Source organism: Hemitrygon akajei, chromosome 10, assembly GCF_048418815.1.
Source record: "Hemitrygon akajei chromosome 10, sHemAka1.3, whole genome shotgun sequence".
Taxonomy (NCBI): domain Eukaryota; kingdom Metazoa; phylum Chordata; class Chondrichthyes; order Myliobatiformes; family Dasyatidae; genus Hemitrygon; species Hemitrygon akajei.
The window spans coordinates 19,614,896-19,636,705 of NC_133133.1; the positions used below are offsets into that span (position 1 = coordinate 19,614,896).

Genomic DNA, 21,810 nt, shown 5'->3' on the forward strand with positions numbered 1-21,810 from the left:
AAGGTTCAGAGGGGAGTCAAACTAAATTATTTTGCGCAGTGCGTGGGATGTCTGGAACTCGCTGCCCTGAAGGCTTATGAAGGCAAGAACTCTCACTACATGTAAATCAACAAAATAAATAGCAGCAGCACCAGTGACGAAAACAAATTTCACAACAGTCAAGTTTGGGGATTGTAAAACGGGACAGGAACATTTAGGATTGGTGGCGGAGGTGGAGTTGGTGGTGAAGGGGTGAAGTTTCAGTTTGATGTGTCAGGGGAAGGTTTTCATGCTCTTGTTGCATAGCTAAATACTTAGAACAAATGCAAATACACATTTCAAGTTATGGCATCGCCTTTTCACATGTGCAGACAGAATGGGTCTTTAGTCAGATGTTTGGCTGTGAAATCAGGTTGCTGTGCACTTTTGTCAGGCTAAGTAGAAGTAGTGGAAAATATATTTGTAAACTTAAACTGACAAATGGTTTCTGGACTGTGAAGACAGCACAACTGAGGAATAGAACATTCATGGTGTCACAAAAACCACAAGTGTAAGTTTTATCGTTAGATATCCAGATGCATTTGGGGACATGTAGGCAGATTTCTTATCTATAGTACTTCAAAATCACAGCATCCTACAGAGTGGAGAGAAAATTAATTAAAGCTACAGTGAGCTTTCTATGATGCAGAGAGCATTATTGAGTGTGAACCTTCCCTCGTGCACAAATTAGGCAGGCGAGTCTAAAGCAGGGGTCCGCAGACCCCTCGGTTAATGTTAGGGGTCCATGGCATAAAAAGGTTGGGAACCCCTGATCTAAAGGCATAAAGATTCAGAATTTACAGAACATTACAGCACAGCACAGCACAGACCCTTCAGCCCTTGTTGTGCCGACCTTTTAACCCACTCTAAGATGAATCTACCCCTTCTCTCCCACACAGCCTCCATTTTTCTGTCATTCATTTGCCTACTTAAAAGTTCTGAACTCCCTGCTACCGCCCAGTACACATTATTAAAGACAGCACCAAACTACTATATATTTAACTATATGTCCTATATACACTTTGTCAACTTGTACATCTGCAGAATACTTTTTTTATCTGTTAATATTATTGAGGTAATATTTCATGTGTTGTATGTGACGTAATGTGTTTTGCACCTTGGTCCCTAAGGAACATTGTTTCGTTTTGCTGTGTACAGATGAATGACAATAAACTTGAACTTAAATGTCCCTGACGTATCTGCCTCTACCACCATAGGGCATTCTACACACCCACCATTCTCTATATATAAAACAACTTACCTCTGACATTTCCTGTACAGTATACTTCCTTCTAATCATCTTAAAATTATACCCACTTGTATTAGCTATTTCTATCCTGGGGGGAAATAGTCTTTGGTTATCCATATAATCTACAATATGCCTTTTATCATCTTGTACAAATCTATCATGTCACCTCTCATCTTCCTTCGCCCCAAAGGGAAAAGCCCTAACTCACTCAGCCTGTCCTCATGAGATATGCTCTTCAATCCAGGCAAATCTCCTCTGCCCCCTCTCTAACGTTCCTCATCATTCCTATAATGAGGTGACTGGAGCTGAACACAATACTCCAAATTATTCACAAACACAAGAGATTCTGCAGATGCTGGAAATCCAGAGTAACACACACAAAATGCTGGAGGAACTCAGCAGGTTAGGCAACATCTATGGAGAGGAATGAACAGTTGATGTTTCAGGTGAAGACCCTTCATCAGGACTGGAGAGAAAGGGGGCAAGAGCAGGAATAAGAAGGTGGGGGTAGGAGAAGGTGTAAAGGCTGGCTGGTGATTGGTGAAACCAGGTGAGGGAGGGGTGATAGATGGAAGAGGTAAAAAGCTGAAGAAGGAGGAATCTGATAGGAGAGGAGAATAAAAGTCCATTGTAGTGTGAACCTTTTTATGATTTATTTTTATTTATTTGTTTTATTTATTTGGATTCCTACGTACAGCACAGAACAGACTCTTCCGGCCCAACACGCTGCACTTCCCAGCAACCCACCTACTTAACCCTCACCTAATCACAGGACAATTGACAACCAATTAACCTACTAACCAGTAAGTCTTTGGACTGTGGGAGGGAACCCACACATTCATGGGGAGAAACCTACGAACTCCTTACAGGCACTTCGGGAATTGAACTCTGACACTCCAATCTGTAATAGCTTTGCGCTAACCACTACACTGCCGTAGTGCCCTATGATAGAGTTAGCAACTTAGCTTTAGGAGCCTGGGATGATGTCACTTACTGCGAAAGAGATTGGAGAAGATGATCTTTCGCAAATTCTACTCTTGACACCAACTATGGGTTGGTTTTATTTTTCATCAGCATGAATGGGTAGTCACATCTTTGTTCAGTATGTATCCAAGTCTAGGAACTGGAAGAAGCAACACTGAACCGTTTCCAACATGGCTTACCTGATTTCAGCTGTGGCACTGGCACGTCTCCCATCCTGCAGGGGTTTGGATGAAATTGGTTTGAAAACAGTGGCTTCCTTCTGAATATCTATCAGAGCAAGTGACGTTCGGCAGTGTCAATAAAGTTCAAAGTAAATTTAATATCAAAGGTTTGGGTTATTCTGATCGGTTTAGTTGAATGATTACACATTATTAATGGGTTTGGATGTGATAGGTTTGTAAAGACGCACTGAGTGAAGCTGGGGGCAACGGCTTTCTTCTTAATATCAGGGCAAGTGTCATTCAGATGTAAAAGAAGTGAAATGAGCTGTTTCATGGACTGTCTAGAAAATATCAACCGAGGGGGGGCCATCTTGACTAGAAGCCATCACATGGGGTGCTCACTGTACTCGTAGGGTACACCTTTGCATTTGAGTGTTGTCTCTCTCTTTCGATGATGTCGGAGGATTGAACTATGGACTTTTTTCAGTCTTGTGGTTTTTATATTCTGTGTTTTCACCTGTTCTTGTCCTTTTGTGTGGGAGGAGGGGGATTTGTAGGTCAATGTTCTTGTTGCGTTTTGTTAGGTTTTTTGTGTGGGGGAGGAGGGTTGGGGTTGATGTGTTGCTGTTTATTTTTTGTGTGGGGGAGGAGGGTTGGGGTTGATGTGTTGCTGTTTTTTGTGTGGGGGAGGAGGGTTGGGGTTGATGTGTTGCTGTTTATTTTTGAGGGGGAGGAGGGTTGGGGTTGATGTGTTGCTGTTTTTTGTGTGGGGGAGGAGGGTTGGGGTTGATGTGTTGCTGTTTTTTGTGTGGGGGAGGAGGGTTGGGGTTGATGTGTTGCTGTTTATTTTTTGTGAGGGGGAGGAGGGTTGGGGTTGATGTGTTGCTGTTTTTTGTGTGGGGGAGGAGGGTTGGGGTTGATGTGTTGCTGTTTATTTTTGAGGGGAGGAGATTTGGGGTTGATGTGCTGCTGTTTATTTTTTGTGAGGGGAGGAGGGTTGGGGTTGATGTGTTGCTGTTTTTTGTGTGGGGGAGGAGGGTTGGGGTTGATGTGTTGCTGTTTTTTGTGTGGGGGAGGAGGGTTGGGGTTGATGTGTTGCTGTTTTTTGTGTGGGGGAGGAGGGTTGGGGTTGATGTGTTGCTGTTTTTTGTGTGGGGAGGAGGGTTGGGGTTGATGTGTTGCTGTTTATTTTTTTGTGAGGGGGAGGAGGGTTGGGGTTGATGTGTTGCTGTTTTTTGTGTGGGGAGGAGGGTTGGGGTTGATGTGTTGCTGTTTATTTTTTGTGAGGGGAAGGAGGGTTGGGGTTGATGTGTTGCTGTTTATTTTTGTGGGGGAGGAGGGTTGGGGTTGATGTGTTGCTGTTTATTTTTGAGGGGGAGGAGGGTTGGGGTTGATGTGTTGCTGTTTTTTGTGTGGGGGAGGAGGGTTGGGGTTGATGTGTTGCTGTTTATTTTTTGTGAGGGGAGGAGGGTTGGGGTTGATGTGTTGCTGTTTATTTTTTGTGTGGGGGAGGAGGGTTGGGGTTGATGTGTTGCTGTTTATTTTTTGTGAGGGGGAGGAGGGTTGGGGTTGCTATTTCTCTTTGAATGACTTTCCATGGTTTTCTTGGGTTCGTCCACTGCCTCGCTCGTGTAACAGAACAAACTGGCCATAATGAACCCAGCGGACACGGATCCCTACAACAGGCCCTCGCCAGTCAGGGCTACCTACTAGGCGCCCACGACCAACTGCTTTGGGAAGTCTCCATTTGAGTGTTCACTGGGGTACCAACCCCCGCTGTTCCCCGCGCAAGAAGAGGAGATTGCGGTACCATCGGTTCAGGACCATATCAATCAGTGCCTTAAGGTTTGGGAGGAGACACACACGGCCCTACTCAGATCAGCAAAAGGCAATAAGAAGACGGCCAACCGACACCAGACTCCGGTGCCTGAGTACCAACCGGGGCAGATGGTGTGGCTTTCCTCCAAGGACATCCCGCTCAGGAACGAGCATAGGAAACTCATCCCTCGCTTCCTGGGACCATTCAAAGTCGAAAGTGTTATGAATCCCGCAGTGGTCCTCCTAAAACTGTCAAGATCTGTGCACATCCACCCGAGTTTTCATGTTTCTCAGTTAAAGCCAGTTTCCGTCAGCCCCTTGTGTCCCCCGGCTGAGACTCCCCCACCTGCCCGTATCATCAACAACCATCCAGCATACACCATCCAAAGACTACTGGATGTGCGCTGTAGGGGCAGGGGTTTCCAATACCTGGTAGATTGGGAAGGGTACGGTCCAGAAGAGTGTTCCTGGGTCCCCCACTCATTCATCTTAGATGCTTCCCCCATCCAGGATTTTCATCGGGACCATCTAGACAGGCCTGGAGGATCGGTGGGAGGCTCCCATTGAGGGAGGGGTACTGTCATGGTCCCTTCTGGCAATCCCCCCCACCTGGCTATTTACCTCAGGAATTGGGCCTCAATCCCCTCGTTTAGTTCCCAATCATTCCCAGGTTCCACTAACTATACACACCTGCTTTCCATCAGCAAATGCAGTACAAAAACCCTGTGATCACAACAAGGAGCTGCCAGTTTGTTGGTTGACTCCGGTGTGAGTAATCTCGTTTCATGGTTCTTAGGACTGACAGTTCTAAGTCTAGCATCACTCCTGGATACCGATTCCACACTCGCTACGTCAAGAGCGTCTCCCGACTCTGCCTCCGCGCCTGTGTTCTGCACTTGGGTTCATCCACTGCCTCGCTCGTGTAACAATTTCAGACTCTTTTGAAATCAAAACAATGTTTGGTTCTGGAATTAATGTAGATTCATATGAACAAATCTTCAATTTTTTGGTATTCGATATTACATAAAATAACGAGAACACACACATGTAAAGTGAAAACACAAAATATGAAGTTAAGAATGCTAATAGGTTTTTTTTATGCATAAGGTCCCAATTAATCCTCATTGGCATAATGTTTAAACAGCCCTGGGGGCCTGGGCCTCAGCGCAGATTTACTGTTTCCACAGGCGTTTTATCGAGTCATTTGCATTACCTGTGGCCAAGTGTGACATTGAAAGAACACAAGGTCCCTTTTACAGCTCCTGGCAGCAGAGAAATGAGAACAATATCTATGGGACACATTTGTTTTATTAAAACATTTAGAAAACATTGATTTGTACTTTGCACGGAAGAGGTGGAGAGAATTCATCTGCAAGTTCTAAATAATCATTGAATTTTAGTGGATACCCTGACCCAAGACTGTGTAGGAATACAGTGGATTCCATTTAATTGGGCCATTGGCTAATCAGGGCCGCTGTTTATTTGGGACAACACTTAACGAGCAACTGTTAATTGAGAAAATAGTTGTTATTTCCTTCATTGATTTGGGGCACTTTGCTGCCTAATTGGGGTAGGAGACTGTCGTCGAACCGTTTCTAACTTGCGTCAGACGTGTGCACTTGTGTGGCTGTTACAGTGAACAGTTTTAAAATAGCTTCAGTTGTGTGTGCTTGTGTTCAAAGAGCAGTGATTTTTGTCACCAATAATTGGCAAGAAATAAGCAGCATGACAATTCAGAACTGTTTTTCTCACTGCGGTTTTGAGCATTCAGGCTCGGAGATGCCAGAAACAGCTGGGAGTGAAAATTAAATGATTTCATTACTTCAACAAGTTCAGAAATACAAAGAATTTGAAAGTATCAACCATCACCTTGAATATCACAATGAAAATGAAGGTTTGAAGGATGCAATACTTGAAAATTGTATGAAGGCAATTCATTGTCTACAGAAGACATCTACGTTGACTTGGTTCATTTACAGCAAATCAAAAGAACATGACAGTGTGCACTGAGTGAGTTCTTCTGTTGCTAACTATCAGAACTAATATACAGTTTTATAGGACTATCGGATTACTGGTGGTGTTCTAATTTGTTCTGTGTTTCATATACACACAATAATTTGTTACTCAGTTAAATGATAGTTTGTCCTTTCTATACTTTTTTACCCATTTTCATGAAAATTCGGCCAATTGGGGCATCCACTTAATTACTGGTTGCGATGTGTCCCAACCAATTGGAGCCCTCTGTATTGCATAACCTTCTTCCAAGATGTGACCTTCCTTCGGGTGAGTTACGGGTTTTGACGGAGAGGGGGCAGCAATCGTTCTGCAGCTGCTGCTACTTAGCCCTTAGAAGTTTGCACAGGTTTGTCTTGCCATATAACATTTTGACGAACTCCTCAAAATGCACATAGAGACTTTCCAGACTGGTTACGTCGCAGCCTGGTGGGGAAACACTAATGTCTAAGAACAGAAAAGCCTACAAAAAGTAGTGGATACAGCCCAGTCCATCACAGGTAACGTCCTCCCCACCATTGAGCACATCTACAAGAAAGCAACATACAGCATCAAGGAACCCCCCACCCCCACCCCTCCACCATCCAGGCCATGCTCTCTTCTCACTGCTGCTATTGGGATGGGGGGGGGGTACTGGAGCCTTAGGTCCCACACCGCTAGGCTTTGGAACAGTTATTATCTTTCAACTATCAGGCTCCTGAACCAGTGTGGGTAACTTCACTCACCTCAACAGTGAACTGATTCCGCAATCTATGGACTCACTTTCAAGGATGATACAATCATGTTCTCAGTTTATCTATCTATCTATCTATCTCTTATATTGCACATTGGTTGTTTGTCAGTCTTGGTGTGTAGTTCAGAGTCAGGATTTTTTTGTTCTACTGTGAATTCCTGCAAGAAAATGAATCTCAGGGTAGTATTGAATTGACTTTATTTCTTACATCCTTAATATACATGAGGAGTAGAAATCTTTATGTTACGTCTCTACCTAAATGTGCAATCATAGTAATTTATAATGAATAGAATAGTCAATGTAATATAGAGTACACTCAAGTCAGCGTGAGTTTATCGGTCTGATGGCCTGGTGGAAGAAGCTGTTCCGGAGCCTGGTGGTCCTGGCTTTTACCCTGCGGTACTGTTTCTCGGGTGGTAGCAGCTGGAAAAGGTTGTGGTTGGGGTGGTTTTGGTCCCCAGTGATCCTACGGACCTTTTTTATACACCTGTCCTTGTAAATGCTGACTTGTATATACTTGGATAATTAATTTATTTTGAACTTGTCCAGTGCGGATAACTTCACTCACCTCAACACTGCACTGATTCCTCAACCTACAAACTCACTTTCAATGGCTCTAACAATAATAGTGTGCCTCAGGGATCTGTACTGGGTCCAGAGTTGTTTGTCATATACATTAATGATCTGGGTGATGGGGTGGTAAATTGGATTAGTAAATATGCAGATGATACTAAGATAGGTGGTGCTGTGGATAATGAAGTAGGTTTTCAAAGCTTGCAGAGAGATTTAGGCCAGTTAGAAGTGTGGACTGAAAGATGGCAGATGGAGTTTAATGCTGATAAATGTAAGGTGCTATATTTTGGTAGGACTGATCAAAATAGGACATACATGGTAAATTTAGGGAGCCAGGGCTTTACTCTTTGGAGAGAAGGAGGATGAGAAGAGACATGATAGAGGTGTACAAGATATTAAGAGGAATATACAGAGTGGACAGCCATTGCCTCTTCCCCAGGGCACCACTGCTCAATACAAATGGCTTTAAGGTAAGGGGAGGGAAGTTCAAGGGGGATATTAGAGGAAGGTTTTTCACTCAGAAAGTGGTTGGTGCATGGAATGCACTGCCTGAGTCAGTGGTGGAGGCAGATACACTAGTAAATTTAAGAGACTACTAGACAGGTATATGGAGGAATTTAAGGTGGGGAGTTATATGGGAGGCAGGGTTTGAGGGTTGGCACAACATTGTGAGCTGAAGGGCCTGTAATGTTCTGTACTATTCTATGTTCTATGTAAATAGTAGGGCATTGAAGAATGCAGTAGAACAGAGTGATCTAGGAATAATGGTGCATAGTTCCCTGAAGGTGGAATCTCATGTGGATAGGGTGGTGAAGAAAGCTTTTGGTATGCTGGCCTTTATAAATCAGAGCATTGAGTATAGGAGTTGGGATGTAATGTTAAAATTGTACAAGGCATTGGTGAAGCCAAATTTGGAGTATTGTGTACAGTTCTGGTCACTGAATTATAGGAAAGATGTCAACAAATTAGAGAGAGTACAGAGAAGATTTACTAGGATGTTACCTGGGTTTCAGCACCTAAGTTACAGAGAAAGGTTGAACAAGTTAGGTCTTTATTCTTTGGAGCGTAGAAGGTTGAGGGGGGACTTGATAGAGGTATTTCAAATTATGAGGGGAATAGATCGAGTTGACGTGGATAGGCTTTTTCCATTGAGAGTAGGGAAGATTCAAACAAGAGGACACAAGTTGAGAGTTAAGGGGCAAAAGTTTAGGGGTAACATGAGGGGGAACTTCTTTACTCAGAGAGTGGTAGCTGTGTGGAACAAGCTTCCAGTAGAAGTGGTAGAGGCAGGTTTGGTATTGTCATTTAAAGTAAAATTGGATAGGTATATGGACAGGAAAGGAATGGAGGGTTATGGGCTGAGTGCAGGTCAGTGGGACTAAGTTAGAGTAAGCGTTCGGCAAGGACTAGAAGGGTCGAGATGGCCTGTTTCCGTGCTGTAATTGTTATATGGTCATCTGTTAGTCTCGAGAGACCATGGATTTGCACCTTGGAAAGCTTCCAGGGTGCAGGCCTGGGCAGGGTTGTATGGGAGGCCGGCAGTTGCCCAAGCTGCAAGTCTCCCCTCTCCACGCCACCGATGTTGTCTAAGGGAAGGGCAAGGGCTGATACAGCTTGGAGGCGGAGTTGTCGCAGAGCTATGTGTGGTTAAGTTCCCTGCTCAAGGACACAACATGCTGCCTTAGCTGAGGCTCGAACTAGTGACCTTCAGATTACTAGACCAATGCCTTAGCCACTTGGCCACGCGCCAACACATAGGCTCGACAACTCATGTTCTCAGTACTATTTATTTATTTTCATATTTGCAGTTTGTCTTCTGTTGCACATTGGTTGTTTATCAGTTTCTGTGTGTAGTTTTCACAGATTCTATTGAATTTCTTTGTTCTACTGTGAATGCCTGCAAGAAAATGAACCTCGGGGTAGTGTATGGTGTCATGTACATACTTTGAGAATAAATTTACTTTAAAGTTTAACTAGGAAGCTCTGTCGTTGTGCCCCTATATTTGGATCGAGACTTAAAAAAATTTAAGTGCCCCCATCCTTGAGAAATGGGGAAGAACTCCAAAGTGAATCATGGGCCCCACTGGAGAACTCAGTATCATCTCTCACCACCTTTGCCTGAATGCTGGAGCCCTCTTCTTACAACGTGTTTAGGTTGGCTTTTGCTGTCTACATAGTAGCTGTTGCGTACTGTGCTGTTGACTCTCCGGTTTTGTTAAGCGTGAATGGGTGTCGTGCATCTGAATTGAAAAAGCACTCCCCTCAGGTGGTGGGAACCGCTTGCCAGGAGTGGCCTGATATATGGACGAACTGACTTACAACGCAGGAGAACAAAAAAAGAAGTGGCTTATAAACTCAACCTTCTGAATTTCCTCAATTCTGTTATCATTCCGGAGAAAATAGAAGGCATTTTCCTTTTGGATCCTGAAACTGCTGCACAAAGATCACGTGGTGTGAAGCAATGTTTCATTGCAGACATCCTACAGAAAATAATCTTCCCCAATTTTTAACTAAGCGGCTATAAGCTCTTTTAGTTACTTCAGCTTTAACTATATCACAGTTCCCTTAACAAAATATTTTTGACCATTAAGCACCTAATCTGATCAGATGCCATCCAAGGATTACCAAGAATTGATCAAATCTCCTATTTGCTACTGCCTAATAGCCATACTGTTAGACAAAAGAATTCATTGAAGCAAACTTGAAAAGAGAGTTGGAGGCTGTTAACTAAGTAGAAAAAGTGTTGATAGTGTCAGTGATTTGGAGCTGCAGTACAAAGTGAGAATACTGTAGAAAGCTGTCTCTGCCATTGGTCACACCATTGCTCTCCATTTGTCAGGTCCTTCTGCTCTTTGTATAACTCAACAATAACTCAGTTTCTTTTTAAAGACATGAGATACCTCAATGATTATACTCCAAGATTAATCCCAGTGGCCTGTTTTTCTGAGAAGCCACAAAAGGGTTCTTTGTATGTGGCTATAAAAAGCCCTTGCCCTGATTTCACAACAGCGTGTACTCTTTGGAGGGGCAAATCTCTGTTAAGTCAGGTTCAGGGGCAGTTATTAGCCCATGAACACCAGGATTAGCTGGTGTGGTGGCATCTGCACCAGACTTTGAGGTGAGTGGTCCAGAGCCAGCAACTCAGCCCCGTATAAAAACAAAACCGGCAAATGCTGAAGAAACGGCAAGGTTGCCATCAGCGCCACAAGGTGCAGAGATTGACAACAACCACCAGCCTCCTGAACCATCACTCATCTCAACTCTGGATTGGTTCCACAACCTACAAGACTTTGCAACTCTTGTTCTGTTATTTTTTTCATTTGCCAAGTATGTCTTCTGTTTGGTTGTTTGTCAGTCTTTGTGTAAATCTTTTTGTGAGATTCTGTTGTATTTCCTTTTCAGTAAATGACTGCAAGAGAATGAATCTCAGGGTAGTACATGGTAACATAACCTTACTTTGATAATACTTTCACTTTGAGCTTTCCCCTAAACCTATGCCCTCTAGTTTTAAACTCCCCTACCATGGGAAAGAAATTGTGACTATTTACCCAATCTATGACCTTCACATCTTTATAAGCAGTTCAAGTCAAAATACATTGGCGACCCACTTAGAGTGACACCAGAATGGGGCAATATGACTGCTCAGTGGGGTAAATGAGAGGTGAGGATGGAAGAGGGAGGGAATTCCAGAGTTGAGGGGCTTGTGCTGGCCTTGCAGTGAGTCCGAAGTAGGTTGATAGAAACATAGAAAACCTACGGCACAGTACAGGTCCTTCGGTCCTCAAAGTTGTGCCGAACATGTCCTTACCTCAGAAATTTCTAGGGTTACCCATAGCCCTCTATTTTTCTAAGCTCCATGTACCTGTCCAAAAGTCTCTTAAATGACCCTATCGTATCCGCCTCCACCACCATTGCCGGCAGCCCAATCCACGCACTCATCACTCTCTGCGTTTAATTAAAAAAACAAAAACTAAACAACAACAACAACTTACCCCTGATATCTCCTCTGTACCTACTCCCAAGGACCTTAAACCTGTGTCCTCTTGAGGCAGCCATTTCAGCCCTGGGAAAAAGCCTCTGACTATCCACATGATCAATGCCTCTCATCATTTTATACACCTAATTTATTCATGAAAATGATCCCAGGAATGAAAGGGTTAACGCTTGAGGGGTGTTTATAGACTTTGGACCAATATTTTCTGGAGTTTAGAAGAATGGCGGGGGGGAGGGGCGTGGAATTGCATTGAAACCAATTGAATATTGAAAGGCCTGGATCGAATGGATGTGGAGAAGATGTTTCCAATTGTCTAGGACCAGAGGGCACAGCCTCAGAATAGAAGGATGCCCATTTAGAACAGAGATGAGGGGGAATTTCTTTAGCCAAAGGTTGGTGAATCTATGGATTTATTGACACAGAGGGCTGTGGAGGTCAGGTCATTGGATAACATAACACCAGCAAATGGAAGATAGGGGTTCTATTCCCGTTGCTGTCTGTAAGGAGTTTATGCTTCCTTCTTGTGACCACATGGGTTTCTGCCAGTCGCTCCAGTTTCCTCCCACAGTCCAAAAAGACATATGGGCATTTGCGTTGATGCTGGAAGCACGGCAACACTTGTAGGCTGCCCCCAGCACATCCTCGGACTATATGGGCTGTTGACATAAATGATATATTTCACCTCGTGTTCCACTGTTACGATGTATATGTGTTAAATAAAGCTAATCTTTTAGTATTTTTTTCAAATTTAACAGATTTGAAATTTGTTATAATAGATTATTGGGTGATGTTTTATAGGTTATAGTGCTGTTGTAATAGATACAATTTTTGCCAATTTAATGTAGAAGGTATTTCTGTTCAACCAAATCCAATTGTGTATTCCTTCAACTGGAAGAATTGTATGTATTTTGGGGAGTCTTATTGGAGAGGAACCTATCAAAATTATTCCATGGAAGTACATACAAATTTAAGTAGTGCCATGAAATTCCTTTGTCTTGGGATCGGGAAAATTAATTTCCCTAAACCTGTTCACTCATTTTTCATGCATGAAATGTAAATATCTATAGTAAAGTATGTTAATTTTCAATTGGCCTCATTGGACATTCCCCACTGAGCATCCGGTGTATGTAGACCAGAGGAATAATTGATTTTTCCGTTGTGTCAAGTACTAATTATTGATGTTAAGCATTAAAATCAATACATGGCTTAATTTCAGTAATTGAAGTTGCAGTTTGTGGAGTTTACAGCTGACACTGCATGCTGGCATAATTAAGTTAATCGAAGCACATTTAATAACAAAAACAGTGTTGTGTTCTGAAATCTGCACAACTCACAATGTTGAATTTGCGCATTATTACTAGTGTAAAGTGATCATCATTACTGTCCTTCGCAGTGCGTACAAAGATGTTAGATTGGGGTTGGTGAGTCGTGGGCATGCTGTGTTGGTGCCGGAGGAGTGGCAACGCCTGTGGGCTGCTCCCAACATGGCCCTCGCTGATTTTGATTTGACGCAAACGATGCATCTTGCTTTATGTTTCAATGTATATTTCAAAGATTCAAGATTCAAAGTGTATTTATTATCAAAGCATGTATGCAGTATACAACCCTGAGATTTGTCTTCCCCACAGAGAGCCACGGAACAAAGAAAACCATGGAACCCAATTCAAAATAAAAAAACATCAGGCGCCACCCCACGCACAAAAAAAACAAACAAATTGCGCAAACAGTAACAATAAAACGAGCGTGAAAACACAGAGTATAAAATACAGAATCGAATATTAATTTCAGTTCATTGTTTGTTATCGGCATGCCACTCTGATTCAAAGTCACCCAAAAGATCAACAAAAGAAAAGGAGCAACCAGTAACAGATTGTAACGTGAACTACAGACTGCGTCAGTTGCACCTTACCCATGACCCAGGACTCCGTCAGCATTATGGAGGGGGGGGGGGTGTGGTGGAGAGAGACCATTCGAACGCAGGGACCTTCCTCCAAGAGCAGTGAACGAGAGACTATCGCACGCCAACACCTTCCTCCAACATCAACAGGGTCGATGCCACTCTTCTGCACTTGCCTCAGTGATTTTGGTATTCCTTGGTGCTTTAGGCAGCAAGAAATGGAGTCAATCTTGTGCTGGCGCCCCACCTCCAGGCTTCTTGGCCTCGAGACTGCACGCCTCACGGAACAAGTAAAGCTAGTCTTTGAACAGAGCTGAAGAGGAATTTCTCTAGGCAGCGGAGGGTGAATCTGTGGAATTCGTTACCACAGACAGCTTTGGAGGCCAAGTCCAATATGGATATTTTTAATATAGAGATTGATAGATACTTTATTCATCCCCATGGGGAAATTCAACATTTTTTTTTCCAATGTCCCATACACTTATTGTAGCAAAACTAATTACAACCAATACTTAACTCAGTAAAAATATGATATGCATCTAAAATCACCCTCTCAAAAAGCATTAATAATAGCTTTTAAAAAGTTCTTAAGTAGTTTACTTAAATACATTGAGTCCTAACCCCGGCACTTTAACATATCTTACTCCTGGCGGTTGAATTGTAAAGCCGAATGGCATTGGGGAGTATTGATCTCTTCATCCTGTCTGAGGAGCATTGCATCGATAGCAACCTGTCGCTGAAACTGCTTCTCTGTCTCTGGATGGTGCTATGTAGAGGATGTTCAGGGTTTTCCATAATTGACCGTAGCCTACTCAGCGCCCTTCGCTCTGCTACCGATGTTATACTCTCCAGTACTTTGCCCACGACAGAGCCCGCCTTCCTTACCAGCTTATTAAGACGTGAGGCGTCCCTCTTCTTAATGCTTCCTCCCCAACACGCCACCACAAAGAAGAGGGCGCTCTCCACAACTGACCTATAGAACATCTTCAGCATCTCACTACAGACATTGAATGACGCCAACCTTCTAAGGAAGTACAGTCGACTCTGTGCCTTCCTGCACAAGGCATCTGTGTTGGCAGTCCAGTCTAGCTTCTCATCTAACTGTACTCCCAGATACTTGTAGGTCTTAACCTGCTCCACACATTCTCCATTAATGATCACTTTATTGATAAGTGATCAATAAATGATAAATGATCAATTTATTATAAAGAATAGATTCTTTATAAGCAAGGGCATCAAAGGGTTCGGGGAGAAGGGGGGAGAATGGAGTCAAGAGGGAAAATGTTAGCGTCGTAGAGAGGCAGAGCAAATGGTTTTATATTATGAGTAGAATTAGACCATTCAACCCATCAATTTGCCTAATCTGTGGATGAAATAACAACTCCAGAGTTTTGTCATTTGCCAAAAAACACAAATTAGCTTATTTTTGCACATTTATTCATAGGGAGTTTTGATTAATATGGATAACATCAGCATAATGCATCAACTTAGACTGATTACTTGCTGCATCTCCTGGCTACTCTCTGGTTCAATAGACTTCCAAAATGACAGCAATCATCTGTCATTCTAAGTGGATTCTTTAATAGATTTGCAGTTCTGATACCTGATGGAAAATGTCCCTTAAACTACAAAATAATAATAATAATGATGACTTTCCAAATTTTTTTTTAGTAAAATTCGTCTGGAATATAAAGCTATTAGTTTTGAGAGAATCAATTTGGAGAAAAATTAAAACAGCCAACTGATAATCTTACTCAGTGCAACACTTTTAATCTCCATTATGTACTTTGCTGCCACAGCAGAAGATTTGGCCATTCCTCATTCTTGCCGCTGTTATAGACTGCTCGACTGTGGTTTTATTCAACACTGAAGGTTACAGAAAATGTTTTTGCGGCATTTTAGTATGTCCAAAATGGTCTATTTTTGGCGCATCCACTTGGTGGCCACTTTATTAGGTACAGGAGTGGAACCTGGTGTGGTGTTCTGCTTCAGGGTTTGATGTGTTGTGCATTTGGAGATGCTCTTTTGCACACTGCTGTTGTAACACTTGGTTATTTGAGCTACTGTCGCCTTCTGTCAGCCCGAACCAGTCTGACCATTCTCCCCTGACCTCTCTCGTTAACAAGCCTTTGTCGCTCACAGAACTGCCACTCATTGGATTTTTTTTTGTTTACAGACACTTTGTAAACACTAGAGACTGTTGTATGTAAAAATCCCAGGCGAACAGCAGTTTCTGAGATACTCAAACCACCCGCTCTGGCACCAACAACCATTCCACGTCAAAGTCATTGAGATCACATTTCTTCCCCATTCTGATGTTTGGTCTGAACAAGAACCCTGAACCTCTAGACCATGTCTTCATGCTTTTATGCATTGAGTTGCTGCCAATGATTGGCTGATTAGATATTTGCATTAATGAGCAGGTGTACTTGTGTACCTAATAAAGTGGCCACAGAGTGTATGTTATTAAATTTACCAATTTCACTGAATTTCACCAATTTCACCTTTTGTGTACACATGGTCCATATCCCTCGATTCCCTGCTTTTTTATGAGTCTGTCCAAATGCTTCTTGAGTGTTGCAATTGAATTTGTTCCCAATACAACCACACAATTGTGTGTGTGTGAGAGAGAGAAAACAAATAAATAAATAAAAATTACCTTTTCAGTTTTCCTTTAATCCCTCCCGTTCTCACCTGTGCTCTCTGGTATCTCACATTTCCACCCTGGGAAGAAGACTCTGACGATCTACCCTATTCATGTCTTTCATAATTTTATACACTCTATATCAGGTCACCCCCTCAGCCTCTGCTCCGGCAAAAATAATCCACCTCTGTCCAATCTCTCCTTTATAGGTGATACTGTCCAGTCCAGGCGACATCCTGGTGACCCTTTTTCTGCACACTGTCCAAAGCCTCCACATCCGACCTAGAGGGTGGCAACCACAATTACACACACTGCTCCAGCTGTGGTCTAACTGAAGTTTATACAGCTGCCAAATGACTTCAAGATTAAAGATTAGCTTTATGTGTCACATGTACATCCAAGCATACAGTGAAACACATTATTTGCGTCAATGAGCAACACAGATTGAACTTCCTAACCCTAACCTGTACGTCTGGAATACGGGAAGAAACTGGAGCATCTGCAGGAAACCCATATGTTCATTGGGAGAATGCACAAACTCCTTAGACAGCAGTAGAATTGAACTGGGATTACGCTAACTGCAACACTACAATGCCACCCTCAGTATATATTTCATGAGGGAAGGATCCTAAAACTGTGCACGATGAAAGATGTGGTTTCTCCATTTTTTTTTTTGCAGCAAGACTTTGTATTGTATTTTTCTTTCACCACATGTGGGGGTTGCTGGCAAGAGTATCACATATTACTTGTCCTTAATTGTCCTTGAGAAAATGGTGGTAAGCTTTCTTCTTGAAGAGGTACAGTCAGGTCATAGTGCCATGAATTCCAAGACTAAAAACTTCATATCTTTCATTTATTGGCATTAAAAGTGCATTCTGTATCATTTTTTTAAAACTTTATAGGTCCCCAACTATTGCAACTTTCTAATGTAGTGCTTGTTATTAAAAGTGCCGGAATTGAACTCCAATCTTTGATGCTATTCTGTGTTACCCTAAGTGTTATGTATTTGTGCTGCCCTACTTCCCTACTTTTAAAGTTAATGCCCTGCCTGATGAAGGCAAACATGCCATATGCTTTCTTTATCACCCCATCCTCTCAGGGAGCCATGGGTTTTCACCCTGACCATCTGTATTCTGTAAGTCAACACTCCTAAGGACCTTATCATTTACTGTATACTCTTGCATTAGACCTTCCGAAATACATTGCCTCACATTTCTCCAGATTAAACTCCATCTGCCATCTCTCTGCCCAATTTCCATCTGATTCACATCCTGCCTTCCTCCCTATCCATAACTCCGCCATTTGCTGGGAGCTGTGTTGTTTGTGATAAACTCTACATCTATGATTTGGTTGAAAATATGGGTGGTTCTTATTAGCAAGGTAACAGAAGAGTGGGAAATTGCTGCTGTTGAGGAAGGCAGGACATGAACCAGTTGGAAATTTGGGTGGAGAAATGGCACACCATCTACATTTTCATCCAAATAATTGTATATTACAAACAACAGAGCTTCCAGCAATCTTCCCAAGAGATGTGAATTGAGGTCAATGGAAAGAGTGGTTAGTAATTTCAAGGCAATGTACATTTGCTTTGCCCAGCGGCTGTGTGCCTGCTAATATGATGTACTGATAATCAAGGCTTTGGGCCTCCTCTGGGCTTTGGATCTAAGGACTCAATTTTGGTTCAGAATGCTGTTGTTCGATTCAATTGTTTGTTATGTTTGTTTTCCTTTTTCTGGTGCATCAAATGTTGGTATTCTAATTTTTTTTAATTGGGTTCATTCGGGTTTCTTGCTTTATGGCTGTCTGTGAGCAAAGAAATCTCAAGGTTGTGTAATTTATACATTGATAATAAATGTACTTGAATCTTGAATTTTTAAGTTTTTGGGGAGTTGAAGATCATGGGGATAATATAGGGAAGTTGGGTTGAAGCCAAAGACAAGATCAGCCAGGGCTGTGTCTCCTATTTGATAAGATCTTATGTTTGAGCACATCTTTAGTCTTCCTGCATTAATATAACAATTTTCTACCATTGTATACTCAAACTAAACCACTGGTGTTGCATCTCTCACTGATTCAGATAAACACATCTGGAGGTAAAGGGGAAAGTAATGAAGAGAAGGCAGGAACCAACCTGGTGGCTAGCAAACGTGTCACACTGGGCAAACACTGGAATGAAAGAATGCTTGAGTTTAAAGAATTTCTATGGAACCCAGCCAGGAAAGAATTCATGGGAAGAACACCCAAGAGTTGGAGTGAGTAATGCATGTTTGGTGCTGGTTTTCATTTGGAGAGTTTCACAGAAGGTGTGGCCAATGTAATGTTGAACTGAATCATAACTTGTACTCTGTGTCATGTATTCTTAGCATTTTTAGATCACTCTTCACAACACATGAATTTTGATTCCGAAGGTGACAACACTGATTTGGTTAAGAAAAGGTAAAATGAGGGGCAGATAGCAAAGGATATTATTAGTTACGAGAAAAGTGCCAGCATTCAATGACTTGCCGCTCTCTTCAGATTCGGATTGATTTTATTTATCATGCGTACGTTGGAACATGTAGTGAAATGCATCGTTTGTGTTGACAACCAACCCAACCTAAGGATCCACGCTTTGTCGTGCCAACTTAGCATGCCCGCAATGCTTGGCAGAACAACACAGAACTCAACAAAACAGGACAATCAAAACCAGTCAGAATCGGAAACAGAGTCACTTTACTGTGAAACGTACCAGAATTGATTGTGGTTTGGTGACAAGCATAAAACACAGGGCAGTACTGTAAAAGACATGCAATAGCATCCAACAATTTGTAAGATGATGACAATTAATAATTAGCAGAATGGTCACATGTACAAATGTCAATAATGAAACTTAAGTAAATATGAACAGTCTCAATAATTTCAACAGAACAAGGAGAGCAGGAAAGACCTTTTGAGCAATCACTGCTTAAAATAACATTTTGTTAACAAGACTGCACATAATACAGATCAGATCACCAAAATATGAAGACTGTGCAGTCAAGGGTCTTCATGTGCGTGCACTAGTGTAAAGAATTGTTTTCCTAATTCTGTGTAATCATCACAAAGCAAGAATATTAATTCTAAACCCTAACGTCAGGTAAAAATATCAGGTAGAAGCTTGTATAGGAAATGATTGTAACTTTAATGAAATTTGTACTTTTCTTACTGTGTCTAAGACTATAATACCATAAGACATAGGAGCAGAGTTAGGCCATTTGGCCCATTGAGTCTGCTCCATCATTCTATCATAGTTGATTTATTACCATTCTCAATCCTATTCTTCCTTCTCTGCGTAACCTTTGACACCTTACTAACCAAGAATCTATTAAGTCTGTTTTAAATATACCCAATGACATGGCCTCCATTGCTGTCTGTGGTAATAAATTCCACAGATTCACCATCCTCTGGCTAGAGAAATTCCTCCTAATCTCTGTTCTAAATGCACATGCATCTATTCTGAGGCACTGCCTTCTGGTCCTAGATCCACCCACTACAGGAAATATCCTCTCCACATTCATTCTATCTCAACTTTTGAACATTCGATGAGTTTCAATGAAATCCCCACTCATTCTTCTAATCCCCAGTACAGGTTCAGAACCATCAAACACTCCTCATACATTAACCTTTTCATTCCTGGGATCATTCTTGTGAACTTGCCCCAGGCCCTCTCCAATCCCCACACATCCTTTCTTAGATGAGGCCCAGAACTGCTCACAATACTCCCAAGTATTGTCTGACCAGTGACCTTGTAAAACTTCAGCATTTGCTGAATTCATAACATTTGATAAACATTTCAGTTATTAGGCTTAGAGTAATCTGCATTTTCATTATATAAATGTCCTTTTTGTGTGTGGTTGAGGAATTAGTTTGGAAAATTTGTATGCATTCCACCATGTAAATCCCCTTGGTAAGAAAGGGGTTGTTTGTTTCAAAATTCCAAAGCAGAACTTACATTTTAAAATGTATCAAGCAGCATTCATTGAAATGATAGAATAATCTCACTGATATTTGAACTAGCAGAAAGCTTAGGCAGAAGCAAGGATGACATTTATAGTGGTAAGGTTTTGGATCGACCTACCAATAACATAGAATTGCAATATTTGTATTAAAAAAGAACCAGGATTGCATTTTATTAACTTATTTGTGGTGATATCTTGTTTTACGTGCTGTGTGTGATAGATGTTTTGTGGTGCACTGCGGGTTAGAGGAGCACTGTTTGCTTATATATGTGTACGGTCAGATAACTATGAACTTCAACTTGATTGGCAAAGTTTAAATTTATTTAAAAAGTCTAACAGAGGCTTTAATAATGTTATTGTCTGCCATCAATATCATACATATTCAAACTGTTGGTGGGAAATGAATCAATAAGCCAAACATGAAATGTCGTCATTTGTAAGAAGCAGTTCTATTTCCAGTCCACCAATGGATTTGGAAGAATGAGTGGTGAAGAATTTGTGTGCTGACTCTCAAAACCTGGGTGTTGATGTCCTTTGGTATTACCAACAATTTAAGCAAAGTGAGCTAAACATGTTTCTTCACGTTCCCTTGTTCCATAGTTGTTCTCGAATTGAACCATATTCAGGGATTTATCTTTGGATCTGATTGAATATGCCATGGCCATCACCAACTTCATCAAAACCTGCATGGGCGAGTGTCATCTCTGAGAACATACTGAGTTTTCCAGAAACCAGGGGCCCTGGATGAACCAGGAGATTTGAAGTCTGCTGAGGACTAGATGTGTGGCGTTCAAGATTGGTGATCCAGAATCCTACAAGAGGTCCAGGTACAACGTATGGAAAGCCATAGTAAGAACAAAGAGGCAATTCTGTGTGAAATTTGAGACACTATCAGATGCACAACATCTGTGGCAGAGTTTGCATGCCATTACTTCCTATAAGGCAAAATCTAACAGCATAAATGGCAGTGAAGCTTCACTCCTTCGTGAGTTCAATGCTTTTGATGCACTCTAGTGACCCTGTGACTCCTGTCTTGGAGGCCGATGTTAGAACATCCTTCAGGAGGATGAACCTTCACAAGGTGTCAGGCCCTGATGGTGTACTTGGCATTGTACTGAAAACCTGTGCCAAGCAATTGGCTGGAGTGTTCAAGGAAAACCTTCAATATCTTCAATTGCTGCTTCAAAGGGATAGCAATCGTCTTGGTGCCCAAGAAGAGCAGGGTGAAATGCCTCAACAATTATCAACTAGTAGCATCCACATCTGCTATAATGAAAACACCAATGCCTAGCACCTAGAATATTGTGTGCAGTTTTGGTCCCCTAATCTGAGGAAAGACATTCTTGCCATAGAGGGAGTACAGAGAAGGTTCACCAGATTGATTCCTGGGATGGCAGAACTTTCATATGAAGAAAGACTGGATCGACTAGGCTTATACTCACTGGAATTTAGAAGATTGAGGGGGGATCTTATTGAAACGTATAAAATCCTAAAGGGATTGGACAGACTAGATGCAGGAAGATTGTTTCCGATGTTGGGGAAGTCCAGAATGAGGGGTCACAGTTTAAGGATAAAGGGGAAGCCTTTTAGGACCGAGATGAGGGAAAACTTCTCCACACAGAGAGTGGTGAATCTGTGGAATTCTCTGCCACAGGAAACAGTTGAGGCCGGTTCATTGGCTATATTTAAGAGGAAGTTAGATATGGCCCTTGTGGCTAAAGGGATCAGTGGGTATGGAGAGAAAGCAGG

The 21,810-nt window shown here is 42.1% G+C and overlaps 1 protein-coding gene across 1 annotated transcript in view; it reads left to right on the forward strand.

Moving 5' to 3' along the window:
- Positions 1-21,810, forward strand: part of LOC140734205 (protein ATP1B4-like) — a 55,336-nt gene that overhangs the window by 8,690 nt on the left and 24,836 nt on the right. Inside the window, exon 3 of the mRNA XM_073057875.1 lies at positions 18,162-18,336. Coding sequence (XP_072913976.1) covers positions 18,162-18,336 — 175 coding nt within the window. The remainder of the gene's footprint in view (positions 1-18,161; positions 18,337-21,810) is intronic.